Source organism: Zonotrichia leucophrys, chromosome 2, assembly GCF_028769735.1.
Source record: "Zonotrichia leucophrys gambelii isolate GWCS_2022_RI chromosome 2, RI_Zleu_2.0, whole genome shotgun sequence".
Classification (NCBI taxonomy): Eukaryota; Metazoa; Chordata; class Aves; order Passeriformes; family Passerellidae; genus Zonotrichia; species Zonotrichia leucophrys.
This window is the reverse complement of record NC_088171.1, coordinates 149,347,512-149,372,282: the sequence shown is the minus strand read 5'-3', so window position 1 is coordinate 149,372,282 and position 24,771 is coordinate 149,347,512. Positions and strand designations below refer to the sequence as shown.

At 42.5% G+C, this 24,771-nt stretch overlaps 1 protein-coding gene and 1 long non-coding RNA gene across 4 annotated transcripts in view; one reads left to right on the top strand and one right to left on the bottom strand.

Annotated features, from left to right (window-relative positions):
* Positions 1-11,483, bottom strand: part of DENND3 (DENN domain containing 3) — a 31,998-nt gene extending 20,515 nt beyond the window's left edge. For both annotated transcript variants that reach the window (XM_064706742.1, XM_064706743.1), the window contains exons 1-4: positions 11,333-11,483; positions 5,273-5,546; positions 4,618-4,733; positions 3,973-4,112 (exon numbers count right to left, since the gene is read on the bottom strand). In XM_064706742.1, coding sequence (XP_064562812.1) covers positions 3,973-4,112; positions 4,618-4,733; positions 5,273-5,546; positions 11,333-11,416 — 614 coding nt within the window. In that variant the 5' untranslated portion in view covers positions 11,417-11,483. The remainder of the gene's footprint in view (positions 1-3,972; positions 4,113-4,617; positions 4,734-5,272; positions 5,547-11,332) is intronic.
* A 234-nt stretch (positions 11,484-11,717) lies between these two features.
* LOC135443421 (uncharacterized) lies at positions 11,718-24,320 on the top strand. 2 transcript variants are annotated; one of them, XR_010439020.1, is made up of 5 exons: positions 11,718-11,762; positions 12,417-12,659; positions 14,129-14,167; positions 17,206-17,297; positions 20,549-24,320. It is a non-coding gene; the product is annotated as an uncharacterized LOC135443421 (long non-coding RNA). The 2 variants fall into 2 exon arrangements; XR_010439021.1 differs by lacking the exon at positions 20,549-24,320 and adding an exon at positions 18,262-18,561.
* The last annotated feature ends 451 nt before the right edge of the window (positions 24,321-24,771 follow it).

Genomic DNA, 24,771 nt, shown 5'->3' with positions numbered 1-24,771 from the left:
TTGAACCAATTATTTAAACAAAAACTCTGTCACCATTAGTGATGCCTCAGATTTGGCCACACAGAGTAAGCAGACCTGCCTTTTTTTTTCTTTCCTTTGAGACAAAAAGCTCTTATCAAGACAGTAAATGCCACAGCAGACACAGATATGCAGAGAGGAGAGTCAGAGCTCCCTGCTCAGGACATGGAGCCCCATCAATGCAGCCTGACAGCGGCTGACAGCTCTGCACTGCAAACGTCTGCAGAAATAAATGAAGTAATCCCTGAAACACTCAAGTGGAGAGCTCAGGAGTTTATGAACCTTTCATTACTGCCATTAACTGCCCACAGACAGGTGTTTCAGAAAGCAAGAGCAGCTCAGAATGGGCCCTTTGTACTGCCTCAGTGCTGGCAGCTATTTGCACACTCCCACCTTTTCTCAAGGCAGCTGAAGGGACGAACACACAGGTTGGAAGATTTACTGTTTGAATGGAGCCTATTCATCCATCCAAGACAGGAGTTCATCCAGGAGATTACTGCCAGGAATATTTCACTTTTCATGCAGTATAACAGATTGAAGTAATACTACATGTGCAAAGTGCCAAAACCTCTGAAGTTTAACTGAACCTTTTCAAAAAAATGTAGAATAATCCAACAGCCACTGTGCTGTGAAACCATTTAGGTGCACATCTGCTTGCTCTGGAGAAAGGCAGACACACCCCACAAAAAATGTTCTCTAGATTTGGAAGCACTGAGTGCTAGCAGTATGGAAATTAGTTATAAAATTAATAGCACAGAATACCAAGACCTTCATGACTGATGACAGCTTGCAGATTCCCTTGCAGTTCAAAGCACCTACCTGGATTTATAGCTTGATGTTGCCTGTGCATCTTAGCTTGGTTCAGTTTTCAGTTGTGATTTCTACTCTGCCACTTGAAAAGGTTTAGGAACCTGGATTTTATCTAGGAATACTTATGTAAAAAAATACGTTTGATGATTGTTCTGACTGAAAACAAGTACCATCTCACCTCTAAGTAATTCTGTGCACTTAGGTACTGAAGAAAATAATCTATGCACAGAATTCTGGAGGAAAAGGAAACTTTTTACTGCAAAAAATCATCCTGGATGGAAGCAGAACCCCTTTAGATGTTACTTGAACATCAGATCTTCAGGAGCAACAGCATTCTTGCATAGGTATCACAATGAAAGGGCTACACACTGGCAATAGGTGGTTTGAGGTCCACCAGCAAGTGCTTCCAGAACTCCTGCCTGGAGAATGATGAATCAGTTGAAGCATCCTGCAGAACAGCTCTGCAGCATACCAAGGATACAAGTGTGCTGTTGAAGGTGTTATTATTTGTTAAGTATAAGAGGCACTGCTACCTGAGTACATTCAAGCAACAAAAACACTTAATTAGGTTATTAACCCATTGGTCACCTGATGACACACAGTAAGTCCCTTTCTGGTTTACAGAAAGACAATGTCAGTGCTTTGTAATGTCCCAAAAAGTCAGAACACCTGCAGCTGTACAGGGCACTACACTCAAATATCTCATAGAGGTCTTGGCTGCAATTGTTTATGTTGCATTCAGAACAACTGTTTCATGCCACATGGAAACATTTCAGTAGAACAACCAAAATAAGGAAAACCTGCATCTCTCCACCCCTTCCCTTCCCCTCCACCCCAGTGTCCAGTGTACTCTGGCACAGTGAAACATTTTTAATTTAATGGAAACCTAATCAGTGGAGTTTCCAGCACCGTGGGAAATGCCAACTCCAAATTCAGCTCTGTCACTGGCACTCACTCCCCCTCCAGTTACACACACTCCCATCTCACAGATGCAACAGCAAAAAGGGGAAGAGCTGTGCAGCTGTGTGAAAAATTCCCCAGTTAAAAGACCAAGACAACACACAAGACTAATGTGGAAGGTTACTGTCCTGTTGAACTTCCCTATAATTATTCACATATTTACAAATCACTTGAAGCTCAGATTGTACAGTACTGATCAACTGAACTCCTCTCAGAAACCAGTACAGACTCAAAAGAGAAATCTGTGGACATTAATGCTTTAAATAGGTGCCAAATCCTAGTAGATAAAATCAAGGCAGAGGTGTTTCATTATAATGTTTAAATAGTTTTCAAGTTTAAAATACCCACCCAGAGGCAGAAGCAGATCTAGGGGTTAATTCTATCTGGTTACTGTCTCCTCTAAACAGATACAAGAACTAGAAACACTTTTACAACATCTGGAATTTTCCATGATTGTCCTGAAGATTTTCCCACTTCTCCCTCAGTGGGCTCTTTTAAAATCCATTTGCTAATTGACTGCTTCTCCCAGCTCAGAGATGTCTCACTTCACAGAAGAAATGACTCTTTATGAATACTCTACATAAACCACTGATGAGCACTGTAACTGTCAAACCTAATCCATCTCCCACCCAGTGCAAAGCTGGTGTGAGCTGAGCCCTCTCACAGGCTGAGCTGGCAGTGGAAAAGCAGCAGGAATCCACTATAAAAGCTGGATGGAAACAGTAGGCACAGCTGTAGTCACAGCTGGAAGGGTTCCATGTGCAGATTAGCAGCAACTTGAGATTTGAGACTTGTAAAAGGCAGCAGTGAATCAGTTCCTGCACTACCAAGGGCTGATGTAATCCACTTAAATATAAAAGGAGGGGGGAGTGATCTGAGCAGGAAAGGAGAAAGGAAAACAAACATTTCCTTTTTACTTCACTGAACATTTATTTTAATTTCACACTGACCTGTGCACACCCTGTTTCCATTATGTTGAAGTGCCTTGTCCACATTAAACCCCTTCACTAATGCTTTAAAAATGACAGAGCAGAGGTGCATGCCCTTAAAAGGGCTGCCAGAGTGGCTCATTTCTGACCTCACAGCCTTTTTGAGCCAATGTCTAAAATGCCCAGGAGGAGGGCACTGCTCTGCTCCTCCAGGGCTCTCCTCATGCAGCCCAGGGGAAGGAGCCAGTGCTCCAAGATCCAAATCCACAGCACAGGGAAGAGGAGGTGCATGGCTGGGAAAGGAGTGCTCAGGTCCAGGAGCCAGGTCAGGGCTGGGGATGCACCTCAGGTGGCACCCAGGGAGTGTCCCCTGCTCACCTGCTCGGGATATGAGCCCCAGCAGAGCACTGGGGAAGGCTCAAGCTCCAACCTGAACCCCAACATCTTTCAGCTTATGTACAAGAAGCAAACACCTGCAGCTGGGTTCAGATTTGACTTTAGAAAGCTTGACTGAAATTTAGTGAAGAAAACCTCTTCTATCTTTGGACAACAGGTCTGCAAGTGAAGACACACAGTAATGGCCAATGATCCAGGCAGGTTCCCTGATGTGAGAAAGTTTTAATCCAAAATAGATGCAAATAAATCTTAACAATTTAACAATAAAGTAACCTCAAAATAAGAGAGATTACTTAATAACATGATAGATCCATGTTCACTTACCTTTTACATAATCTACACTGCAGAGGATTTGACTGCTTCTAACCAGTGTATCCTAAGAATTTCTCTCCTAGCTCTACAACATCCAAGTAACCACTCCACTTCCTCAAGTGACTTGGATTATTTCCCTAATGTGTCATTAACTGCTTATTAATACATATATTCATGTTCTTATGACCTTTATTTGGTGAATTATAAAAAGCTTTTTGTGCTTTGAAAGCAATTTTCATAAGAGTGGAAAAAACCACTCCAAAAAAAGCCAATAATAACTGTAAAATATCCATTCCATACACATTAGCAAAAACCCCCAAAGAAAATGAAGACAACATCATAACTAATACCCTTGATGTTCAGAATTTGCACTTACTGTCTGGGCAGCATTGACATAGCATTTCTTCTTTTCCTCTCCCACAAAACCTTAACATAAAACCAACCACTGCTTCAGCATCACACAGCTCTCCTGGCCACATCAAGCAAATTCAGGTATTAAAAACCTGCAGCCATTTCCAGCAGAAACACACAGGGGAGCAAATCTTACCAAGAGAGACAATCCTTGAGGGCACTAAAATATGGGTATCTGGATATAACACAAACAGCACAGGGTACAAAGCAGGCAGGCACCTTCCCAGTCTGTGCAGATTCCCAAGGGCCCTGCCCATTGGAGGAGGAGGAGCCATCCTGCAAGAAAACTGCACATTAATGACTTTGTGTTAATCATCAAATTATGGCTGATCTTTTCTTGAGAACCTTAGAGATGTGACATCCTATTCCCTCTATATTTCAAAGGGATTTTGATGTTTATCTCCCTTTAGGTCTTCAGAAAAATGTCAGCCTACGAGACTTAAACAACATGTATTAAAAACAATTTCAGCACAAAATGTATTTAGAAAGAACATCTTTCATTGTTTGGAAAGAACAATCTTTACAAAAAAAAACATCCAGGGGATAAAGTCTGCTCCTCAATATCCAAATCTCCTAAATCCATACCAGTTTTTCCTAATGCAGTGTGTTCTAAAGTACTTCATTTAAAATGGCGCCATAAAAGTGTGATTTGTCCTGTGCCCCCCTAACATAAAAACACACCTGTTAACTAATTTGATAAATCAAATGTCACATTATTTTCAAAGTGATTTGCTTTTATAGATTTTAATGTTTTAATAGAAGAATGAGTTAAATCACATACTTGTATTGACTGGTAGTACTGTGCAACAACTCCATATGTTCTGTTACCACAGACATCAGTGAAGACCAGGAAATGGATGTGGTCCTCTTTTAACTCAGAAGTTACATAAAGTCCTCCTGAAATGAAGGCAGCAACCATATTTTTAATTATATATTGAACTACAGTTGTGTGAAAGACAATTCATGACAAATACTGCACATTGCCACTTCATTTCAAGAGAAATGTTTCATTTCAAGGGATTAAAATGTAATATACAGTCAATTTGAACTAAGGGCTGTTACAGAGGTTGTAAGCTGCACATTACTGAAGAAGCAAAGATGAAATTATTCTGCATTTTCAGAGGTAAAATATAAGAAATGGGTTTAAATCACTTTTTTCCCCAAGACATTAAAAAGGTCTGCAATAATGACACACATACTAAAATTTCTCCAGTTAAACCTGGAGGAAATATTAACTACTTCAGGCATATCAAAATGAGAAGTGAGAGAGTACTCAGCCATTTTGGGGTGAAAAATAATTTTTCAAGTGTGTGCATGTTTGCACTTCGTTCAAACCAAGATTTACCAACAAAGGCTAAAAAATAAGGGCTGAACTATGGGTCAAGAAATATTTACATTAAAACAATTCTCAACAAGAAGTGTGAGCCCTCGTGTACCTGGGAAGCAGAGCTGTGGCAAAGCAATGAGATCAATGTCCTTTGGAACGGTCACATCCTCTGTGTCAGGTGCTTTCTGCTCCCCATTGAGGCTCTTGACATTTTCAGCCTTGGGTCTCTCTTTTTTCTTTCGGAAGGAGCGGCGTTTGCTTTTATTCAAGTTATTGCCAGCATGAATCATCTGCACATCATCTCTGCTGATAAAGGGAGGCACAAATACTGACAGAACTTCTGGATCAAGGGGAGGAGGATTTCTGAGTCTTCTTTGAGTGCCCTGTAGAAAAAAAGAACAAACAAAACAAACTCTAAGATGACACTCATCCTGATATGTGGGGTTTTTTTCATAATTTTTAACCTTGGTTTTCTTCTACCCCTAAAATTGTGGGTTTCAAATATATTTTTCTGCTTCCTAAAGAATTGATTTTTGCATTAAAGATTTGTTTTATGCATCTTAATGCAAGGAAAATGGGCATTTTTAGCAGGCAAGGAATCCATCACTCAAAATGTCCCATATCAGTATTACGTCTTTGACAAAAGAAACTAACAGATATCAAATACCATATTTCCTCCTTTTCAGTCTTAAGATATACTTAAACTATATTTAAAATAAACGCTGGCAAAAAAAAAAAAAACAAAAACCAGGCAATAAATAAATGAAAAGAAACAGAAGAAGCTGAGCCTCTTAGATAAGTCTTTGTTTGACTTCAGGAAAAGCTTCCTTTCAACTCAGAACAAATAACATGCACCAAAAAAAAACCAAAACCAAACCCTAAACAACACAAACACAGACTTTCACAAGACAAGGCTTAATTTTATAAGGCAATTAACAAAGCACAATTAAAAACTACAATCGTTGTTACAATAAATACAACTTTAGGACACTGAAGCCATGAGAATCCCTCCATGTACTGATGGCTCAGTGGAACAGGCACCCCAAGAGCATGTATGAAATTACAACATTTTTCACAGACAGCTTTGCAAAGTGTCACTGGCCTGAAAGCCCTCACTGCCCTGCAATGGAAAGCTGGGCAGGAAGTGATCAGAGAGATTTCCTCATACTGGGGAGCCCTTTTTGTATTCTTGACCACACAGCTGAGCCAAGTAGCTGCATTTCCAATTACTTCACTGCAATTTCAATTCTTCCTGCAAGGTTAAAAAAACAAGCAAAAGCTTTGTTTAACCAACGGATATTTGGAAACAGGAAAGGCGAGCCTGTGGTAAAATGTTGTTTTGTTTTTAACTTTTTGTAAACATCTTCAAAGTCAGAGGAGGTGAAGCATACATGCTGCTTTTATCACCAGATATGATGCAAGATGCTCCTTGAGAACCAGTGCTGGCCTCACCCATTATTTCCCTATTTTTAAAAAAAAACAGCTACAACATAGAAAGCTCTGTTCCAATGTTCCACTGTCCAGGTTTTGAGACAGAAGTCTCAGCTCTTACATCCCAGCATGTACGTCCACTAATAGTTTTCTTTTCCACATTTGAGCATCATAGGAAAAATGTGAAGGAATGCTTCATGACATGTTAGTTATGGTATCTTAAATTCCATAAACTAAAACAGTAATTATAATAGGATTTTCTAAAGAAACTACTTCACTAAAAGTAAGAAGCGAAAAAACACACTTTTAATGAACAAAGAGCCTGAAGTAAAAGTAAACTGGTAGGGAAAAGAAAAGTTCATGTAAGTGTCCAGTAGGATAGTCAAAAGATAGTAGTGACTTCAAAAAGCACATAATGAATTGGGGTACTGAGTGTCACATCCTCACATGCTAAGAACTTCAAGTGTCATTTCCTTAGCTGGCAGCTGACAAAGGCAGTGAAGAAACTGGAAACACAGATAAATTCACCATGATCACCCTCAAACTAACGTGCAGCTAAACATTTCAGGAGGAAATGAAGAATTAAGGCTCAGCCCTGAGGCTGTTATGCAAGAAAAACACAGACAGTGCTCCAGCAGCAGCATTTTCAACTTGGCAGATTTGCCCTGCTGAGGTTTTCACACAGAGCTGCTTTGACAGGGCAATCCCTGCCTTGCACTGAGGCATCTCTGTGCTGGATGGCAGCCAGCAGTTCAACGGCCTCACAGCCCAACAGCTCCTGAAACGGCAGATCCTTGATGTCTTGAGCTACTCCAGAGACATTAAAGACCATTTTCCCCCACAGAACAGCTCTGTCAGCACTGTCACTGACCCACTGACTCAGGCTCCAGCATTTGAGTCAGCTCACATTAATGTCTTGGCCAAAGTCACATTTTTACTCCTTGAGTTCAGGGATAGTGAATAGGCAGCAATAGAACAACATTCACTTGTTTCTGCTGTTCTTTGAACATTTTATCTTTTCTGCTGCTCGTGTTACTTCTTCACTTTGAAACACTTCCCTTTTGCAGCTTCTTGCTACCAAATCTCCTTGCATCACACAGAGATTTTACCAACAGCAGTGGGGGATTTTACTCCATCCCCATTTGAGGGTGTTCCTGTAACAGCACTGCTGGAAAGGACTCTGATACAAGACAGACTTCTACAATGACTGCACTATTTAGACACTAACAGCAATGTGTTGAAACCACAAATCAGAGCATGACTTCAGCTATCTGGTGTTTCCTTGACCTCATTCTCCTCTTCCCATCATTGAAGAAGTTAATTTCACTTTGAATGTCATGAAAGAACTGGTTTCTTTAACAAATAATTAGGCAGGGAAAGTATGAAGCCTCAGAAAAATTAGATTGGGCAGGACAATTAGGTTGTAGTAATAGGACAAAAGGGAATGGCTTTAAACCAACAGAGGGCAGGTTTAGATTAGATATTAGGAAGAAATTCTTTTTTGTGAGGGTGGTGAGGCACTGGAACAGGTTGCCCAGAGAAGCTGTGGATGCTGCACCTCTGGAAGTGTCCAAAGTGAGGCTGGATGGAGCTCTGAGCAAGCTGGTTCAGTGTAAGGTGCTCCTGCCCCTTGGCAGGGGATTCAGAACTGGGAGATCTTTAAGGTCCCTTCCAACCCAAACAATTGTAGGATGATCTCTGCAGATTCTTGTGCAACATTTTGCTCATACCAGTGATAAGGGTGACATTAGGTCTGGTTGCATTGGGTTTCATCCAGTCAAGTTTCAGAAGTCCCTTGGGAAGGAGATTATTCCTCCCTTATGCCCCAGCCCTCAGCACAGCTTCTTCTGGTCTCACTCCTGTTTGCCAGCAGCTCTCCAGTACAAAGACAGTTCCAAATGTGGGACAATATTCCAGATGTGAACTCAAGGGTTTTGAGTAACAACAATAACAGCAATAGTCCCTTCCCCTTGCCTGTGAGCCACAGTCCTGATGATGCAGGCCATTACACAGTTACTTATCAGACAATCACACAACAGCTTGGGTTGGGAGGGATCAGAAATTTTCATCTCATTTGAATCCTCCTGCCATGGGCAGGGGCATCTTCCACGAGACTGAGCCACCCAAAGCCCCACCCAATTTGACCCTGAACACTTGCAGGGATGGTGCATCCACAGGTTCCCTGAGCAACCTGTGCCAGGGCCTCACCACCCTCACAGTAAAATTCTCTTTAATATCTAATCTAACCCTGCTCTCTGTCAGTTGAAGCCGTTCCTCCCATTCTATCACTCCATGCCCTTGTCAGAAGTCCCTCTCCAGCTCTCCTGGAGACCCTTCAGGTACTGAAAATCCTCAATAAGGTGACCCCAGAGCCTTTTCTCCTCCAGGCCAAACAGCCTCAACTCTCTCAGCTTTTCCTCATGTGAGAAGTGCTCCTCTAATAATCCTTGTGGCCCTCTGGACCCAGCCCCAAGAGCTCCATGTCCTTCCTGTGCTAAGGACCCCAGAGCTGGATTAGCACTCCAGGTAGAGCAGAGGGGTTGAATCCCTCCCTCACCTGCTGCCCACACTGCTCTGGATGCAGCCCAGGACCTGTTTGGCTTTCTGGGCTGCAAGTGCCCATGGCCAGGGCATGTCCAGCATCCACCAGCACTCCAAGTGCTCCCTGGCAGGGCTGCCTGCATCACCCAGTCGGTACCAACAGCAGGGACTGCCTTGACTTAGGGACAGCACCTTGAACTTGGCTTTGCTGATTCCCAGGGTTCCCATGGATTCACTTCTAGGGCTTTTCCAGGTGCTTTTCACTGCAACAAGCACACACTGCTGACTGAGGCTCAATCTGATCACACCTCATTTCTTTCAGGCACCTTGACAGCCAGGGAGGCACTACACAAGCAGGAAAAAATGTTTTGGTGAAAAATTGTCTGCATCAACATGACCAGCTCTGTACCACTGACTGTGGTGGGCAGACACAGATCCCACTGATGGAACCTGTCAAAGATCTGAGACATGCCACAGACAGCTTGCACACACTTGCCAAAACCCAGCTTTGTAGCTGTAGATAACTTAGGGAAAAGAAGCATCACTTCTGTTCATTTCATTCTTACTAAATACACACTTCCAGTGCTAAGAAAGAAACCTCTAGCTGAAAATAGCAGCCTTTGATCTTTTCAAACTGAAATCTCAGAGTGACAATTTTCTTGGCAATAAGGATAAGCAATGGATGACAGCCCAGAAATTTCTGTTTCAGAAGCTTCAGTGGAAAACTATTTCTTTTTTTCCTGGACCCCCCATTGACAACAGGTCAGTCATACAAAATTTTTCTTCCTTTGGGGGTGAGTTATATAATTGTCCCACTGATTTCATTTGCTTTATCACTCCATGTTTAAGTACAGCTAAGAATGCACCAACACACTGCGAAGACCATGATTTGAACAATGATCAGGATTTTTACCCCCTGTAAATCTGTAAATATCATCAGAGACCCACTATTTTCATTTGGAATGTTATCTTCTCTCAGTAAAGTCTTTTCTTTCTACACTCACTAAAATTAGCCATAAAAACATATTCCACTCTCCTCATGTGGACAGTGCTGCAGAAGGAAAAGGAAGTGGAGTAAATCTGTAAGCTTTCCCCAAGACAGTGACTGAAAACCCCGTGATGCAACAGTGTGCAGGGACTTTACTGAAGTTCATATTGACAAAAGAAAGGACTACTTTGTTTTCTGATACCTTTTTGTATCCTGAGCAAAGAAACAATTCAGAACCTGCAGTATGATCAGAATATTAGAACAGCTTCTGCTTTCTGTAGCAAATTTCTTATTTGTTGTTCCACAGGTTGGTTTTTTTCAGAAAGCAGTGAGAACTAAGCAAACTGGAATGAATAAGAAATTCTCTTTCCTTTGGGTTCACTTCTCATGCTTCTGATAAAACACCATGTACACACAGATTTCAAAAGTCTGGTGCTGACATTTAGGAACTATTTTCCCATTCTCAAGTACACATGAATGAGATCCTGGCATGTGAATCTCTGTTATCACTTAAGAAGCTGACATCAGCAAAAGCCGTCTCCTGAGCGAGTGAACAAGCAACAAGCCCAACAAAGACTTCTTTATCTAATGCTATTAGAGCACAATCAAATTCAAGTTCAAGCAGAGCAACTGAGATCCCTGGGAGCTGTCTGGCCTTTTTTTCCACGTGCTGGCACCGCTGCTCTTCCCACAGCTCATAGGTACGGAACAAACCCAGCAGCACACTCGAACCGAGCAGAACCAGGAGGAGAGGGCTGTCATTGTGAGCCCACATGCGCAAATAATAAACAAATTATAAACCACATATTCAAAGTAGTAACCCACCCACCGGCTCCTGCTGTATCCAAGTGGTTCAGGTTACGCCAAACTCAGAGCTCACGGGGATTTAGATCTGGTGTTTTCCTGAGGATAAGAGTTACCAGCCTTTATTCTTTTGCTTTTCTCTGCAGCGGAGACAGGTCGTGCATTAACACCCAGTAAAGAACGCACGGTTAAGCGTTTTGCTGTCCCTGCTTATACAAACCTACAGTGAGTTCTCCATCTAAACTCAGACCTTTGGAAAAGTGCAGCCGCCTCACACCGCTACCAAATTCTCCCTGTTTTGCCGACGTTCGCCTGTCAAAACAACTTTCTGTGGGGACATTTCAGCTCCATGCGCTGACAAACCCAGCCCCACGCACCGGCACCACCCGCCCGGACCCCGCTCACCTGCAGCAGCGCCCGCACCCGCTCTGTGGGCGCCCCGACCAGCAGACAGATCTCCAGCAGGCCCGAGGGCAGCACGTCCTCCATGGCACAGCCGGGACAGGGCGGCTCCTTCCCCGCGGGCAGCGGCTCCTTCCCTCGGGACAGCGGCGCCTTCCCGCCCTCAGCGCCGCCCGCGCCCGCCCCGCAGGGTGGGGAGGAGCGCCGGCTCCGCGCACAGGAACCCTCCCCGCCAGTCGCTACTCTGCGCACGTTGATTGGCTGTTCCCCTGTCACTCTAAGGAGCTGTGACCAATCAGAGCGGTAGGGCGTGCGGTGGGCCGGGCGGGGGCGGGGCTTTGGGGTGAGGGCGCTGAGGGGCCGGAGGGCCCGGAGCTGAGGTGCTCCGGTCTGAGGTGCTGAGGACTCAGGATTGAGGGATGGAAGATAAGAGGTGGGAGCTGAGAGTTGAGAGTTGGAAGGATGAAGTGCTGGAGGACAATGGGCTCTGGGCTGAGAGCTGAGGAGTTGCGGGGCTCAGGGCTGAAGGCTGAGGGACTGAGGGCTTAGGGTGCAGGGCTGAGGGGCTGCGATACCACAGGCCCCGTTAAAAACTAGCGATGGGGTTTGTGATTTACAGTCACATGATTTCCACAAACGTCACCAAGGACTATAATATTTGCTAGTTTTAAGCAACAAGGTGAGGACCTAATTGCTCCATCTCTTGGAAGTGCTCAAGACCAGGGTGGATGGGGCTCTGAGCAGCCTGACCTAGTGGAAGCTGCTCCCTGCCCATGGCAGGGACTTGGAACTGTGTGATCTTCAAGTTCTCTTCCAACCCAAACCGCAATTCTTTCCTCACCTCGTTTCACTGTCACTTCCCGACTCAAGGTCGAGTTAATGTTTTCCTCGTGGGGCTGCTGGCCAGCAGGGGCTGAGGCGCCTCAGGGCTGCCTGTCACCCTTCAGCCGTGGGTGATGTCATGGTTGGCTCCTTGTGGAGCACGGCCATTCCCTGCTGTTTGCTGCAGGTGACTCAGCAGGACTGTGTCACTCCATCAGGGCTATCACTGCCACTCCACGGGAGTTTTCTCTTTACTTTACCACAGGTCACAGTTTCCACGGGCTGTAAGCACAGAGCCGGTGCTGGCTGCGCCGTGTTTCCCCTCTGGAGCAGCAGAGGCACAGCACAGGGAACTCGGAGGTTTCTTTCTGAGCTGCTTAATCTAAATACACCATGAGTCACTCCGTGTGTATTGGCTCTGTGCAGGTCTGCACTGAGAGAATGTAATTCCTACAGGACCAGAGCATAAAGTACCCGAAACCAGAGATTGGTTTCTCTGAAACTGGAGGTACGAGATAAAGTTTCATCACAACCATAAACTTTTTTTTTTTTTTTTTGTGGACTAGTGTTCCAGTATTTTAAATGCAAAAACATTCCCTGTCTAAATGGTTCCAGGATTTCATGAACCTTTTGTCAGTTCAGGGGTCAAATCAGGTCTCCTCAAAAAGTATAAAGAACAAGGTGATTTTATTATTTCATGAGTGTTTTATTATCTGAATTTTTGTAGTGTTAAAGCTCAGGATTATACAGCCTCTGGTTGTCTCAAATTTTGAGGAAGGCACACATCCAGAATATAGGAAATTGTTCATATAGTAGTGATTTAAAGAAGAAAATTCTTGAAAACCTGGAAGTTTCAGGGATCACTTCTCCAAAGTGGTAGAAGAAGATCCAAGGCTCAAATATTTATATTCATGAACTCTGAGGTCATAAGGGATTGTTAAAACAATCTTGTTTAGCCTGTGTGGCCCAGGTCACAGAATCAGAGTGAGTCCTGTATTAATGCTGTAACTTCTGGCTGAGGCCATGCCATAGGAATTGTTAACAGTCACTGTTAAAGGTTGGGCATCTCATTTTTAGTTTCACTTTTTAGCTTGGCTCTTTGGGACAGGATTATGTTACATACATTGGCTGTTGCTTGAATAGACTTTTTACTATGAAAAGATTTCTCTCTGCAGAGTTCAAAATTATTAATCTCTATTTCTAAAAGATTACACAACTCATATTTTTAAAATCTTTGGGCATCTTTTCTTAAAAATTTCAAAATTTTCCAGTATTATTTTTGAATTAGGAACACCAAAACCAAAGCTGTGTTGTTGCTGAATGCTTGGTGTAAATCACATGGCTGTTTCTGGCTGATATCCCCACCTAATTAAAACAGAGACAGACAGACACATGAATCATTCAGAGAGGGTGTAGTGTTTAATTAGTTATCCACTGCAACATGATACAGTTTTCTTAGGGTTGTTACTTCCAACATGACCATCCTACATCTTACATTGCTTGACCTATGACTATGACCAAGCATTTGACCACATTATTAAAAAAATTACAAATGAACCAATGCTATTAAGCAATTCAGGTCACTCATAGTTAATTAATCAGTATCATGATCATCTTCTGATTTCTCTGCTATCTGCAATGATAAATACTGGATGATTCTTGTTCATAATTCATGTAGCAGTCAAATCAAAGACACAGTGAGGTTATTATCAAATCAGAACTCCAAGATGAAAGGTACTAATGTGAATCTGGTAAAATCTCAAGAACCCTGGAAGCAGCAAACCTGCTATATGGGATCACTGGTGAGAGACAGAATCATTCACATGGAGAATTCCTCTGTGCTAAAAGAAATTCATGTAGCTGAGTAATTTTCTTCCTAAAAATATTGTCAACTGAGGAAGAAATGCCAGATTTTAATATCTGGGGTTCTGTGGTAAGATGACAAATGCAGTAAATGTTTATTTGTTAATTCTCTAGGTGTGCTGGCTGCTGAATGCAGAAAAACTGCAGTTCTTGGTATGTATTCAACATAAGAAAGGCTTTATCAGACCTACAGGGCCATATCTGAATAATTAAAGATTCTATTGGCATAGAATATAATTTACTTTCCAAATACAGTGTTTTTGTTTTGGCCAGACTGTTATGGGGAGAGAATCATTTCACCAGTTGTGTTTCTTTGATGTGATCTTGCTTATAAAATAACTGAGTGACTTGTTGAGTTGTAGACACCTCAGTCCTGAGGGCCACATGAAGAGTCTGGACTCTGAGTTTCAGGAGAGCAAATTTTCAGCTTTGTAAAGAATTAGTGAATGGCACTAATGGGAAACTGCTCTCAAGGAGCTGAGAAGAGCTGGCAGCTCTCTGAGGACAAAATTCTTTGAGTGCAAGAGTGTTTAATTGCCATGTGTAAGAAATGAAAGAAGGAAGGCAGGAGAATGGCAGGGTCAGTCAGGACCTCCTGCTCCACCTGAAGTGGAGGAAGGAAATGCACAAGCAGTGGAACCAGAGACAGGTATCCTGGGGAGAATACAGGGACACTGCCCAGATGTGCAGAGATGGGATCAGGAAAGCCAAAGGCACAACTGAAACTGAATTTGGCAAGGTATGTTGGTCAAAACTGGAAGATTAAAGAGTCCACACCCCTCCCCCCAGCCTGACACAGATAAATTAGACAGGAGAACTACAGAAAACCAACATGGAAAAATCTGATTTTCACTCATGCTTGTGCCCCTTTCCAGACAGTGCTGAAAAGCACCCAGTGACTGAGGGCTTGTGCACCCTGCAGAGTTCCACCATGACGGGTGTAAGGTCTGCAGGAATTTTCATTTCACTGAGTACAGACATCACTCATGTGCTGCAGGTTTATTGATAGTTAAATCCTTTCCTTGGGCTTGTGGCCCAGCAGTTTCTGTAGGTGAGAGCTGAAACTCAGAGCACTGCTGCCTTGCACTGCCTGGCTCACAGGCATTGTCCAGAGAGGGGATGGTGCCCCATCCATGGAAACATTCAGGTCAGGCTGAGCAGGGCTCTGAGCAACCTGAGGTTGCTCACTTGGTGACCTTTAAAGGTCACTTCCAACCCAGACTGTTCCACAATTGTGATTTCTGTGTCCATGCTAAGCACAACTGCATAAATAAGAAATCTTTATTCTGTCCAGCAAGAACTGTATGTTCTAGCCAAAGACAAGACAGGACACACAGCTTGACCTGTGCTGCTCTAATACATATCAGACAAGTCTTTGCAGTCTGGAAGTCCATTTAAAACCATCACCTCTCAGGATTTTAAACTCCTTATCTCTAAATACAGTTCTTATGTTCTTATCATCAAGGTCATTCATAGGGTGAGGGATTTATTTTGAACAAAACTCAGGGAGTCAGGTTGACATCTTCTCTTTAATGTTAGCATTTCTCATTTTATATTCCTTCTTCCAGAATAATGAAGCAGGAGACTTCTGGGAATCTTCAGTGAAAGATCTTTACTGACAGACCTAACATTTCTTTCATTCAGGACAGTTCACTTTCTAAATTTACACTGAAATTAGCAACCAAGCAACTACTGACTATGCAAATCAAATCAGGATTTTCAAATTAGGGCTCTGCACAGACTTAAAATTCCTCTCTCAGTGCCTCAGAGACTTATTGCCATTCTTAATAATGCTACAAAAACCTACTATGAGAATTCTATATTGTTTCAGGTATTGTCTGAGTGCAATGACTTTGGCCTCAAAATTATTCTGTAAGAGATCACCAGGTTGAGCATAGACTTGTCAGAGGGGAAAGAGGACAGTTCAGAGATCTCTGCACCTATTCAGAGTTTTATTTGCATCTTCTTTCTATTTTACTTGGCTTGTCTGGTTTGTGCTGTCACCATTTATGGTATTACAGGATAGAAATTTTCTGCAACATTGCCTGTCATTTGTCATGCATGTCTTTAAGAACACATGGATGTGTTTCACTGGCATTACAGAGAAATGCCAGCGTGGAGCAGCTTTTACAATGTGTCAGTGTGGGATTTGTGTTCTCAGCTTGAACCTGCCCATGTGCAGAAGTCACCTACTGCCTCCTATGTCCTCAGCCCCTGACCTATGGAAATGTACCCCCAGTTCAACCTTTTCTAGGGAAATGCCCTTAAAGCTCAGATCCCTGTGATTTATCTCATGTGCCAAAGGATTTTGCTGTGTTTCTCTGTCACCTCTGAGAAGGGCAGAGCATGTACTAAAACCAGGCAGCAGAGGCCTGGAGTGGAGCTGTGCTGTCTCCATCCTCAGAGGCTTTCAACAAGAGACTGAAGAAAGCTCTGAGCAAACTGGACTGACCTGACAGCTGACCCTACTTCGTGCAGGAGGTTGGAGTTCAGATCTCCTGAGGTTCTCTCTGACATGGATGATTCTGCCATTCTCAGGGGCTCTGTGGACTAACACAGCAGGAGGGTTAAAAATTTGTGTATGAAGGAAACAAGATGTTAGAATTACAGCAAACAAAACAGGGAAAATCCTCAGCCAGTTGTACAGTCAATGACCTGTCAAATGGACACAATTTTTCTGTGATGGGATAACTGAGTCCCAGGGAAATAGCTTTGGGTGTCAATGCAACACTTATTTCTCATCACCTCTGTATTTCTGATAAGGAAGCTGGCTGTAATTTTATTTTTTAAAGAAAAAAAAATGGTGAAAGTCCTAGGAGGGAAAAAAAGGAGATTAGCTTTATCACAGCCCCCGCATCTAGAGAGATGTAGCAACACAGAGCTGTCAGGCCTTGGCAGAGAACCAGATTAATGGGAGTGCTGTGAATATTAGAAACACTTTGCATTGTAGATACTGTGAGATTCCCGAGGCTACAGAAGAGCTTATTCCTGAATCTCATCACTCCAGGGGCAGTTTTAGCAGTGTTTTATTTATGTGGGATGCATAATGTGTCCCTCAAATCTGACTGGATTAATATGACATTTATTATACTTCCAGTTCTTTACCATCTGGCACAATCAGGCAGCTAAGGAGATTTTGCAGCTGCTTTTCATAGTAGCATTAAGATTTCATAACATTTGTTCTTTTACAGCATTGCTGGAAGAGAAATGCAGACTCAGAATTCCTGAAGTGGTGGGACAAGAGAGACAAGAGGTCAATTAGTGCACAAAGATTGTCAGTCAGGTACAGAAAATTAAATTTCAGATAGACCAGGTTTTGTTATAGCTTCTTGTATACATCACTGTAAGAAACCTTAAAATACATCAGCATAGATATCATCATTCATAACTATGAACTGCTTTTTGCTTTTTTGAATTTAATCAAGTATGTTTGCTTTTTCTTCCTGGAATCTGGGGGATCTCTTGAGATACTTCAGAAAAGATCTTTCAGCAGATTCATAGCTGAACAAAAGCACCATATAGTAAACTTCACCCTTAATTAATTTTAGCTTAGTTCAGTGCATATTAAAAGCCAAACACTTTCCCTCTTGATATTTTGTAGCAGCCCTTACATCATTCTTGTTATGAAAAAACAGCATATGTTAACAAAATTATCTTTATTATATAAGAAACAATCTTCTCTAAGCTGGTGAACTCTTTATATATGAAAAGGTTTTTCATTTTTAAATATTCACATCACAAGGCTGTTGAAGAAGATTAATCCAAGCTTGGATCCAACCAGAATAGCCATCTTATTTTCCATGTAAAATAACCAGCTTCCAAGTGACCTCAGCTTATCTCCAGATAAAAATGCTTTAAGAGGAACCACAGAAAGGCAGCACAGACCAAGTATCCTTTAGAACAGCCTAACACAGAGAATTCACAGGTATTAGGGAGTGTGGCTGTGGGTCATGTGAGACCATCCCAACTTGTCAGCATTCCATGCTGCCACTCCTCATTCCTAGCAGACAGTGCTACATTGTGGAGCAAAGCCTGTGGAAATCTTTTGTAAGCACAGAAGGGGCAGAACAATCTCACATCGTTGTAACCAAAACTAGGAAGATGTGGACCAGACAGATGGACCACAAGGTGGTTGGAAACTGGCTGGACCATCAGTTTGAAGGGTTGGGGTGAACAGCTTGAAATCTGAGTGAATGGCATTCCTCAGTGTTTGATGCAGGGCTAGAAACACTTGGCATCTCCCCTAGGATGTGGAGCATGGGGTGAAAGAAGTCCTCAGCAAGCTGTGGGTGCCACCATGGGTGAAGGCTGAAGGGCAGAGCAGCTGTAAGAGAAGCTTAAGGAGAATCCAAGTGCCATTCTCCTGAAGAGGGGTCATAAATAAGAGCAACACAAACTCAGAGGCACAAAATGGGAGCACAGGAGACAACAGTTGAAAGTTGCAGCAAGGGATTTTTGATTGAATACAAGGAAAAATGTTTTCACCATGAGCATGATGAAGCACTTCAGCAGGTTCTCCAAGGAGCCAGTGTGACCTCTGTGGTGTTTGTGAGGTCCCCAGGACAAGGTGAGAGATAACAATTTGACTCCATGTTTTCAGAAGGCTGATATATTATTTTATATGATATTATATTAAAGAATGCTATACTAAAGAAAGAGAAAGGATACACCAGAAGGCTTCACAAGAATGAGAAAGAAAAACCCTCAGAGCCCCAGTGACTCCTCAGAGCCTCGACACAGCTGGACCATGACTGGTCATTAAATTAAAGCAATTCACATGGTGGATAAACAATCTCCAAATCACATTCCAAAGCAGCAAAACAGGGAGAAGCTGAAGCTTCCCAGGAGAAGAAATCCTGGTGAAGGGATTTTTCAGAAAATATCATGGTGACATGACCTCCTTCCTTAGAGATTTCTGAAACTTGGCTGGATGAGAAGCAGAGCAACCCAATCCAACTTTAAAGCTGTTGCTGCTTTGAGCAAAGAGTTGGACTGGAGACCTCCAAAGATCCCTTCTAAACAACATTTGTCTTTGATTCTATAATTAAGCCCATATTGCTTTATTTGCATCTCAGGTTCCTTAGAGATTTAACAGTGCAGCAGACAGAAAACAAAGTTCAACTATTTGCATGACTAAACATATTTTTAGGTGTACTGGTATTGCACTATAAAGGGAGTGTATTTAAATATTGCCTGACATATCAAATATAGAAATGAGGCACGTGTTGCTGTGTCATGTATGACTGAAACTGGGCAGAACATAACCTCATAAATAATTAACTCCTAGTTAATCATGTGTCAACTTCTACAGTGAGAACAAGGAGGATTCTGCACAACGGACTTTAGAGAGAAAAGGGCATTTGTACAAACACTATCCAATAGTCTGTGCTTGTTTTCCATGTTGCACTTCTAATGTTAAAAAAAAGAGAAGGAAATTTTGGGTTTGAAACCCTCACTGACAGTCTGTCCTCACTGTCTTGTTTTCTGTGGTTCTTGTTATTCCTCTCTAGTGGCTATTTCAGTTTTCTGTAGGGGCATCCAGCTAGTTGAAGAGCAGAGAGAATATCTCACCCAGGATGAATTGTTCATCAAAAATATTTTAAATTATTTTCAGAGCAATTTAGGCTTCTTTTTCTGGCACAGTTGAATCTAATGTTGTTTGTCTTGTTTCAATTTATTGTTGTCTGGTAGTTGGAAAATTTTTCCGAGTTAATTCACCTGTAATCTATAAGAGAAACCCACCAAAATATTTCATTTTACATGAGGAAGTAACATAAACTGACATAAATGGAAATGACTGAAAATTATAAAAGCGGGTTCATAGTCCACAAAGATTAACCTCATGTCCAATTTTCAAGTGTCAGAAAGAGCAAACCATTAATGACATCTGGCCTTCCTAGGGCAGGATGGTTCTCCTGAAGGGTGCTCTTAGTTTTCTGTTTGCAGAGCACACACAGCACCAGGAGCCCAGCTTGTTTACCTGCCAAGCTATGATATGTTACAGGAGTGCTCATGGTGACTGTGGATAAAAAAAACAACAGAGTTCTTTTATTTTATTAAGAGTTGTTGTAAGGGCAAAGACAGTTACTGGGGTGGAAAAGGAGTTTGTCATATAATTTGGGAGAGCTTCCTCCTAAGAGAAGCAGTGACTCAGAAAACACTGCTCATAGCTCCTGTAATATTGTCACCAATGCTGTTTATCTGCTGAGAGTAAAAGTGATGTAATATAAAAACATATAGAATTATAGTTTGTATTAAGTAAGTTTGTATGAAAAACTAAAACCAGGTACAGCCCAAGCTAGAGTTAGAAATAAATTTATTAGTACTTTTATAGAGAATGGTAATTACTTTTATGTCCTGTGTAAAAAAACAGATTGTTTAGAGTTTTTACATTGTGCCGACTGAACACACAAACAACAACGTTTTCTCATTCATTCTGTTACCAACTACATTTTTTTGTATTGGCAAGTTCACTTGCTGCATCTTTCCTAAAATTAAGCGTTCACTTCTCTCTTTTTGTTTTTTATTCGTCAGGATAAGTCCCACACAAGTCATTATCGCATTGCAACCTGAGACTGGAAATGCCTGAGGGCGGGAGGCGTTTCTCGGAGTGGAGCTCAGCCATCCTGCAGAGCAGGGCACGGCTCCAAGGCTGCGGAAACAGCACAACAATGACCGGCTGCCTTCTGCTATCTCTGCTAAAGTTCTCCATTGTTTTCAAGGAAAGCTGGTTTACGTCTCTCTGCAGATTGCCTCGTTTGGCCCCTTCACCCAACATGGCTGGAAGGGAGATTAATATAAATTGTGAAATACATAATTCTGCATTGTCCCTGTTGCACCAAAGGAGAGGTGATTTTTAGAGCGTGTTAGGAATGTGAAGTTTGGCACAGCCAGTGTGAGGCATTCTCTTTCAGACCTTTTTCAGGCACTGCAAGTTGCTCATAGGTCAAAAAGCCAATCATACATTGATAGAATCCATGTGTTTTTGATGACCACAGTACATGCTGCTCATAAAAGCTGGTTCAACAAAATTTCTGGTGCCTTTCCTGGCTATAATTACAAAAAAGCAGCATTGTTTAATTGAGTAAGCATATTAGTGGAGTTCCTAAATGAATCTACAAACAGATTTTCCTGAAAAGTCTCTTCTTTAATTCATATTTCTCTGGGTGTTCTCCCACATTTAACAAGATTTTTCATGGAAGCTTTCTTACAGACATTTGCTACCAATATATTGCAGCACCAGCAGAGAGCTGACTGACTTGAACAAGATACAATCACCTCTTTATAATGACATGCATGATTACCCCTGCAAATCATGCAATTATGATAAAGATTTCAAAGGAAGGAAGATAATTTATTTATGCACTGTCCAGAAACATTCAGTCTCTTGTGGAGCAAAACCTGAATCTCAATATGGAAGACTTTAGAGTAACTGTAACAAGACCAATCACCTAACCAGGAAGGAATCAAAGACTTTATTATTTAAGCAGTGCCAAGAGAAGTGCTACAAGGCACTGTGCTGCAGTACAGAGTTACAATGTGCTATAAAGGCTGCATTTATTTCAATATTAACATCTTTAAAAAGCAGCAAATTTTGTTTGTGAGACTGCAACCCTCGAGTTTCCAAGTGATCTGGACCTTTCTAATTCTTGTCAAGTAACAACAGCCAAGCCTTCTGTTTTTCAGCACAGCCAAAAAGCAAGCTTTAAACATAAACAGCATTAAAGCTTTGTCACTGAGTGGGATTTGTAATTCAGCACTAAGCCAACTATTGAATTTATTTTTCCTAGCACCTAAATGCCCCATGGGGCTTATAACACCCCTGATGCTCGGTGCACCACAGCCCCATGGCACAGAAGATCTTACAGAACCCCAGCCAAGCAACATGGGCTTGTTTTGTCTTCATTCTCTGAGTACAGATGGCATTCAGTTCTGCTTAGTTAAAATAAATATCAGAATTTAAATATAACAGACACATCCTCCAGACAAGTGATTGCATAAATATGCAAAGTCTGTGGCCTTGCTTTCATATTAATTTTAACTGCATCTCACTTACATCATCAGGCAAGGTTTTCTCCTTATTATCTTTCACTGCCTGTCTCATTTCAGACAGCAAAGCCAACTCCAACACATTCCCACTCTATGATAACACAACATCCATGGCTACCTCTCTGATCAATAGCAGAGCTCTGACATGGTGTGCTTACCCCTCCAGCTGCCAGCAAGGAAAAGGAGAAGGTGAATGAGATGAAGATTCAAAGGTTGTCAGTGCATAAGCAGCAGATACTGACTTCTGCTTTCCCTTTCTGTTCAAGGTAGAAAGAGCATGCCCAGCTCTTCACAGCTCTCCCATGAGATTTCCAGCTCAGGACATCTCATTCATCCTGTTTCCTGTGCCAGAGAGTGCTGAGTCTCAGCCAGGCATCTGTTCTCCCTCCCTTGGATGACAGGGGTCAGGTTGCCTGTGATCACAGTTGAACTATGCACACTAGAAAAATAGGGGCTTTTAAAGTATCCTTTGGTTTCTGTGCTCAATATTTGTTAAGGTTGTTTTCACCCAGTAGCTAAAGCACCACTGAAAAGCATGGTGGAAATGGCCAGTGAATAATTTTGTCCTTTGTCATGTACAAGACCTTTTCTGATTTGCCACAGGGAAACATGCAAGGTTTCTGTGAAAGCAGAGGGTCAGGATGGAGGCTGAGATCATCAGATTTTTCAGTTGTACAGAGTTTACAGAGTTTACAGACTGCCTGACCCTCACCTTTGGAAATGGAACTCTCAATTGTTCCTACAGAAGTCATTAGAACTTGTACTCCAGTGGCACCTAAAGGCATCAGGATCCAGATTTTGTTAAATGCAGTATAAACTCCAAGTCTTTCCCTTAGGGAATGTTTTCTCTCCATCTTTCCTCACCCTCATTGCATATTCTGCCCCAAGGCAGAATGGAAGCAGTTAGTGGTAGCTGGAACATGACTGCTGCCATGAGAACACATCTCACTGCAAACTGTGGGGATGCCAATACTGATTTCTCTTCACATTTACAATTTCGTGGCATTCAGCCACCCTCAGTAATCGTTAAGTCCGAATTGCAAATTTGTCTCTGGTCTCCCCTCCTGCAAATCATCTCCCCATCCAGTTTTAATTCCTTCTAATTGATAGTGAGGTGAAATTCCCATTCCTGAGCACCCTAATTTCATTGTTAGTCTTGCTTCAAGCAGGGGGATTAAGCTAGACACCTCCAGAGTTCCCTTCCAACTTGAGTTTTCCTTTGGTCCTACATTTTATAGGAGATGCTGTATTGAGTGACCATGCCCAGATGTTGTCAGTGGAGGAGCTGCAGGGGTGGTGTCTGTGAGAAGAGGCCAAGGACTCCCTGGTGTCACAGCCAGCTCCAGCCAGCTCCAAAATGGACCCACCACAGGACACAACTGGGACAATCAGCTACACTGGTGGCACCTCTGGGAAAACAGTTTAGAAAGGATGAAAAATCTACACAGCAGCTGAGAGGAGTGAGAAAAAGATGATAGAAGCAACACTGTAGACAGCAAGTTCAGTGAAGAAGGAGGGGAGGAGGTGTTCCAGGCACCAGGACAGATTCCCTTGTAGCTCATGGAGAAGACTATGCAGGTTGTTTCCCTGGAGCCTATGGAAGACCCCTCTGGAGGAGGTGGATAAACCTTGAAGGAAGCTCTGGCCTGTGGAGAACCCACACCAGACAGCTCTGCAGCCTCTGGAGAGGAGCCCATTCAGGAGCAGTTTTCTGGCAGGACCTGTGGCCTGTGGGGGACCTGTGTTGGAACAGTCTGTCCCTCAAGGTCTGTATCCCATGACAAGGACACACACTGCAGCAGTTCTTGAAGAGCCCATGGGAAGGAGCCACCCTGGAGAAGTACATGAAAGGGACTCCACACTGCAGCAGAGGAAGAGTGTGAGGAGGAAGGAGCAGCAGAGAGGAAGTGCCATGGGCTGACCACAACCCCTATTCTGCATCCCCCTGCATTGAACAGAGAGAGGCAGGGGTGTAGAAGAGTTCAGAAGAAAGAAGTGAAGTTGAGCCTAGGAAATAGGGTAGAGTGAGAGCAAGGTGTTTTCAGCTGTATCTTTTCTTCTCACTATCCTGCTTTATCTTTAATTGGCAATATATTAAAACAGTTTCCTCAAGTCTGTTTTGCCATGATGGTAACTGGTAAGGGATCTGTCTGTCTTTATCTTGACCTTGACCTTTTCCATCTCATTCCTGCCCCCATCCTGTTGAGGAGGGAGAGGGAGAGCAACTGGGTGGTGTCTGTCAGCCAGCCAAGGTCAAATCCACTGCTGCAGAGACTGAAACAATAAAACTTTCAGTTGTCAATTTAAATTCTTTCAGTTGTCAGTTTGAGTTCTTTACTTTCATTGCTGGTTTTTTTGGGTAAATAAATACAAGCTTGATACATGTACCACAGATGATTTCTCAGCAGGTTAAGAAAAACGAGAAGTCAATAACAAGGCAGTACTAAAGGCTGGCAAACCAGAGCTACTGCAAACTGAAGGACTGATTGGTTTCACATCCAAAGGTGAGCAGGAGTCATTGCTATCTACCTTCCTCCACTGCAGCCATTTTCTTTTTAAGTTTTAATCCTCTGCTCTCACTAGTGTTCACTTTTTTTCCAGAAGCAAGAACAAAATTACTTCTGGTAGCATGGAAAGGAATAAGCAAAGTACAAGCTTGGAAAAAGGCTGCACACATTTACTGGTGAGTACTGTGCAGTGTTTATCTT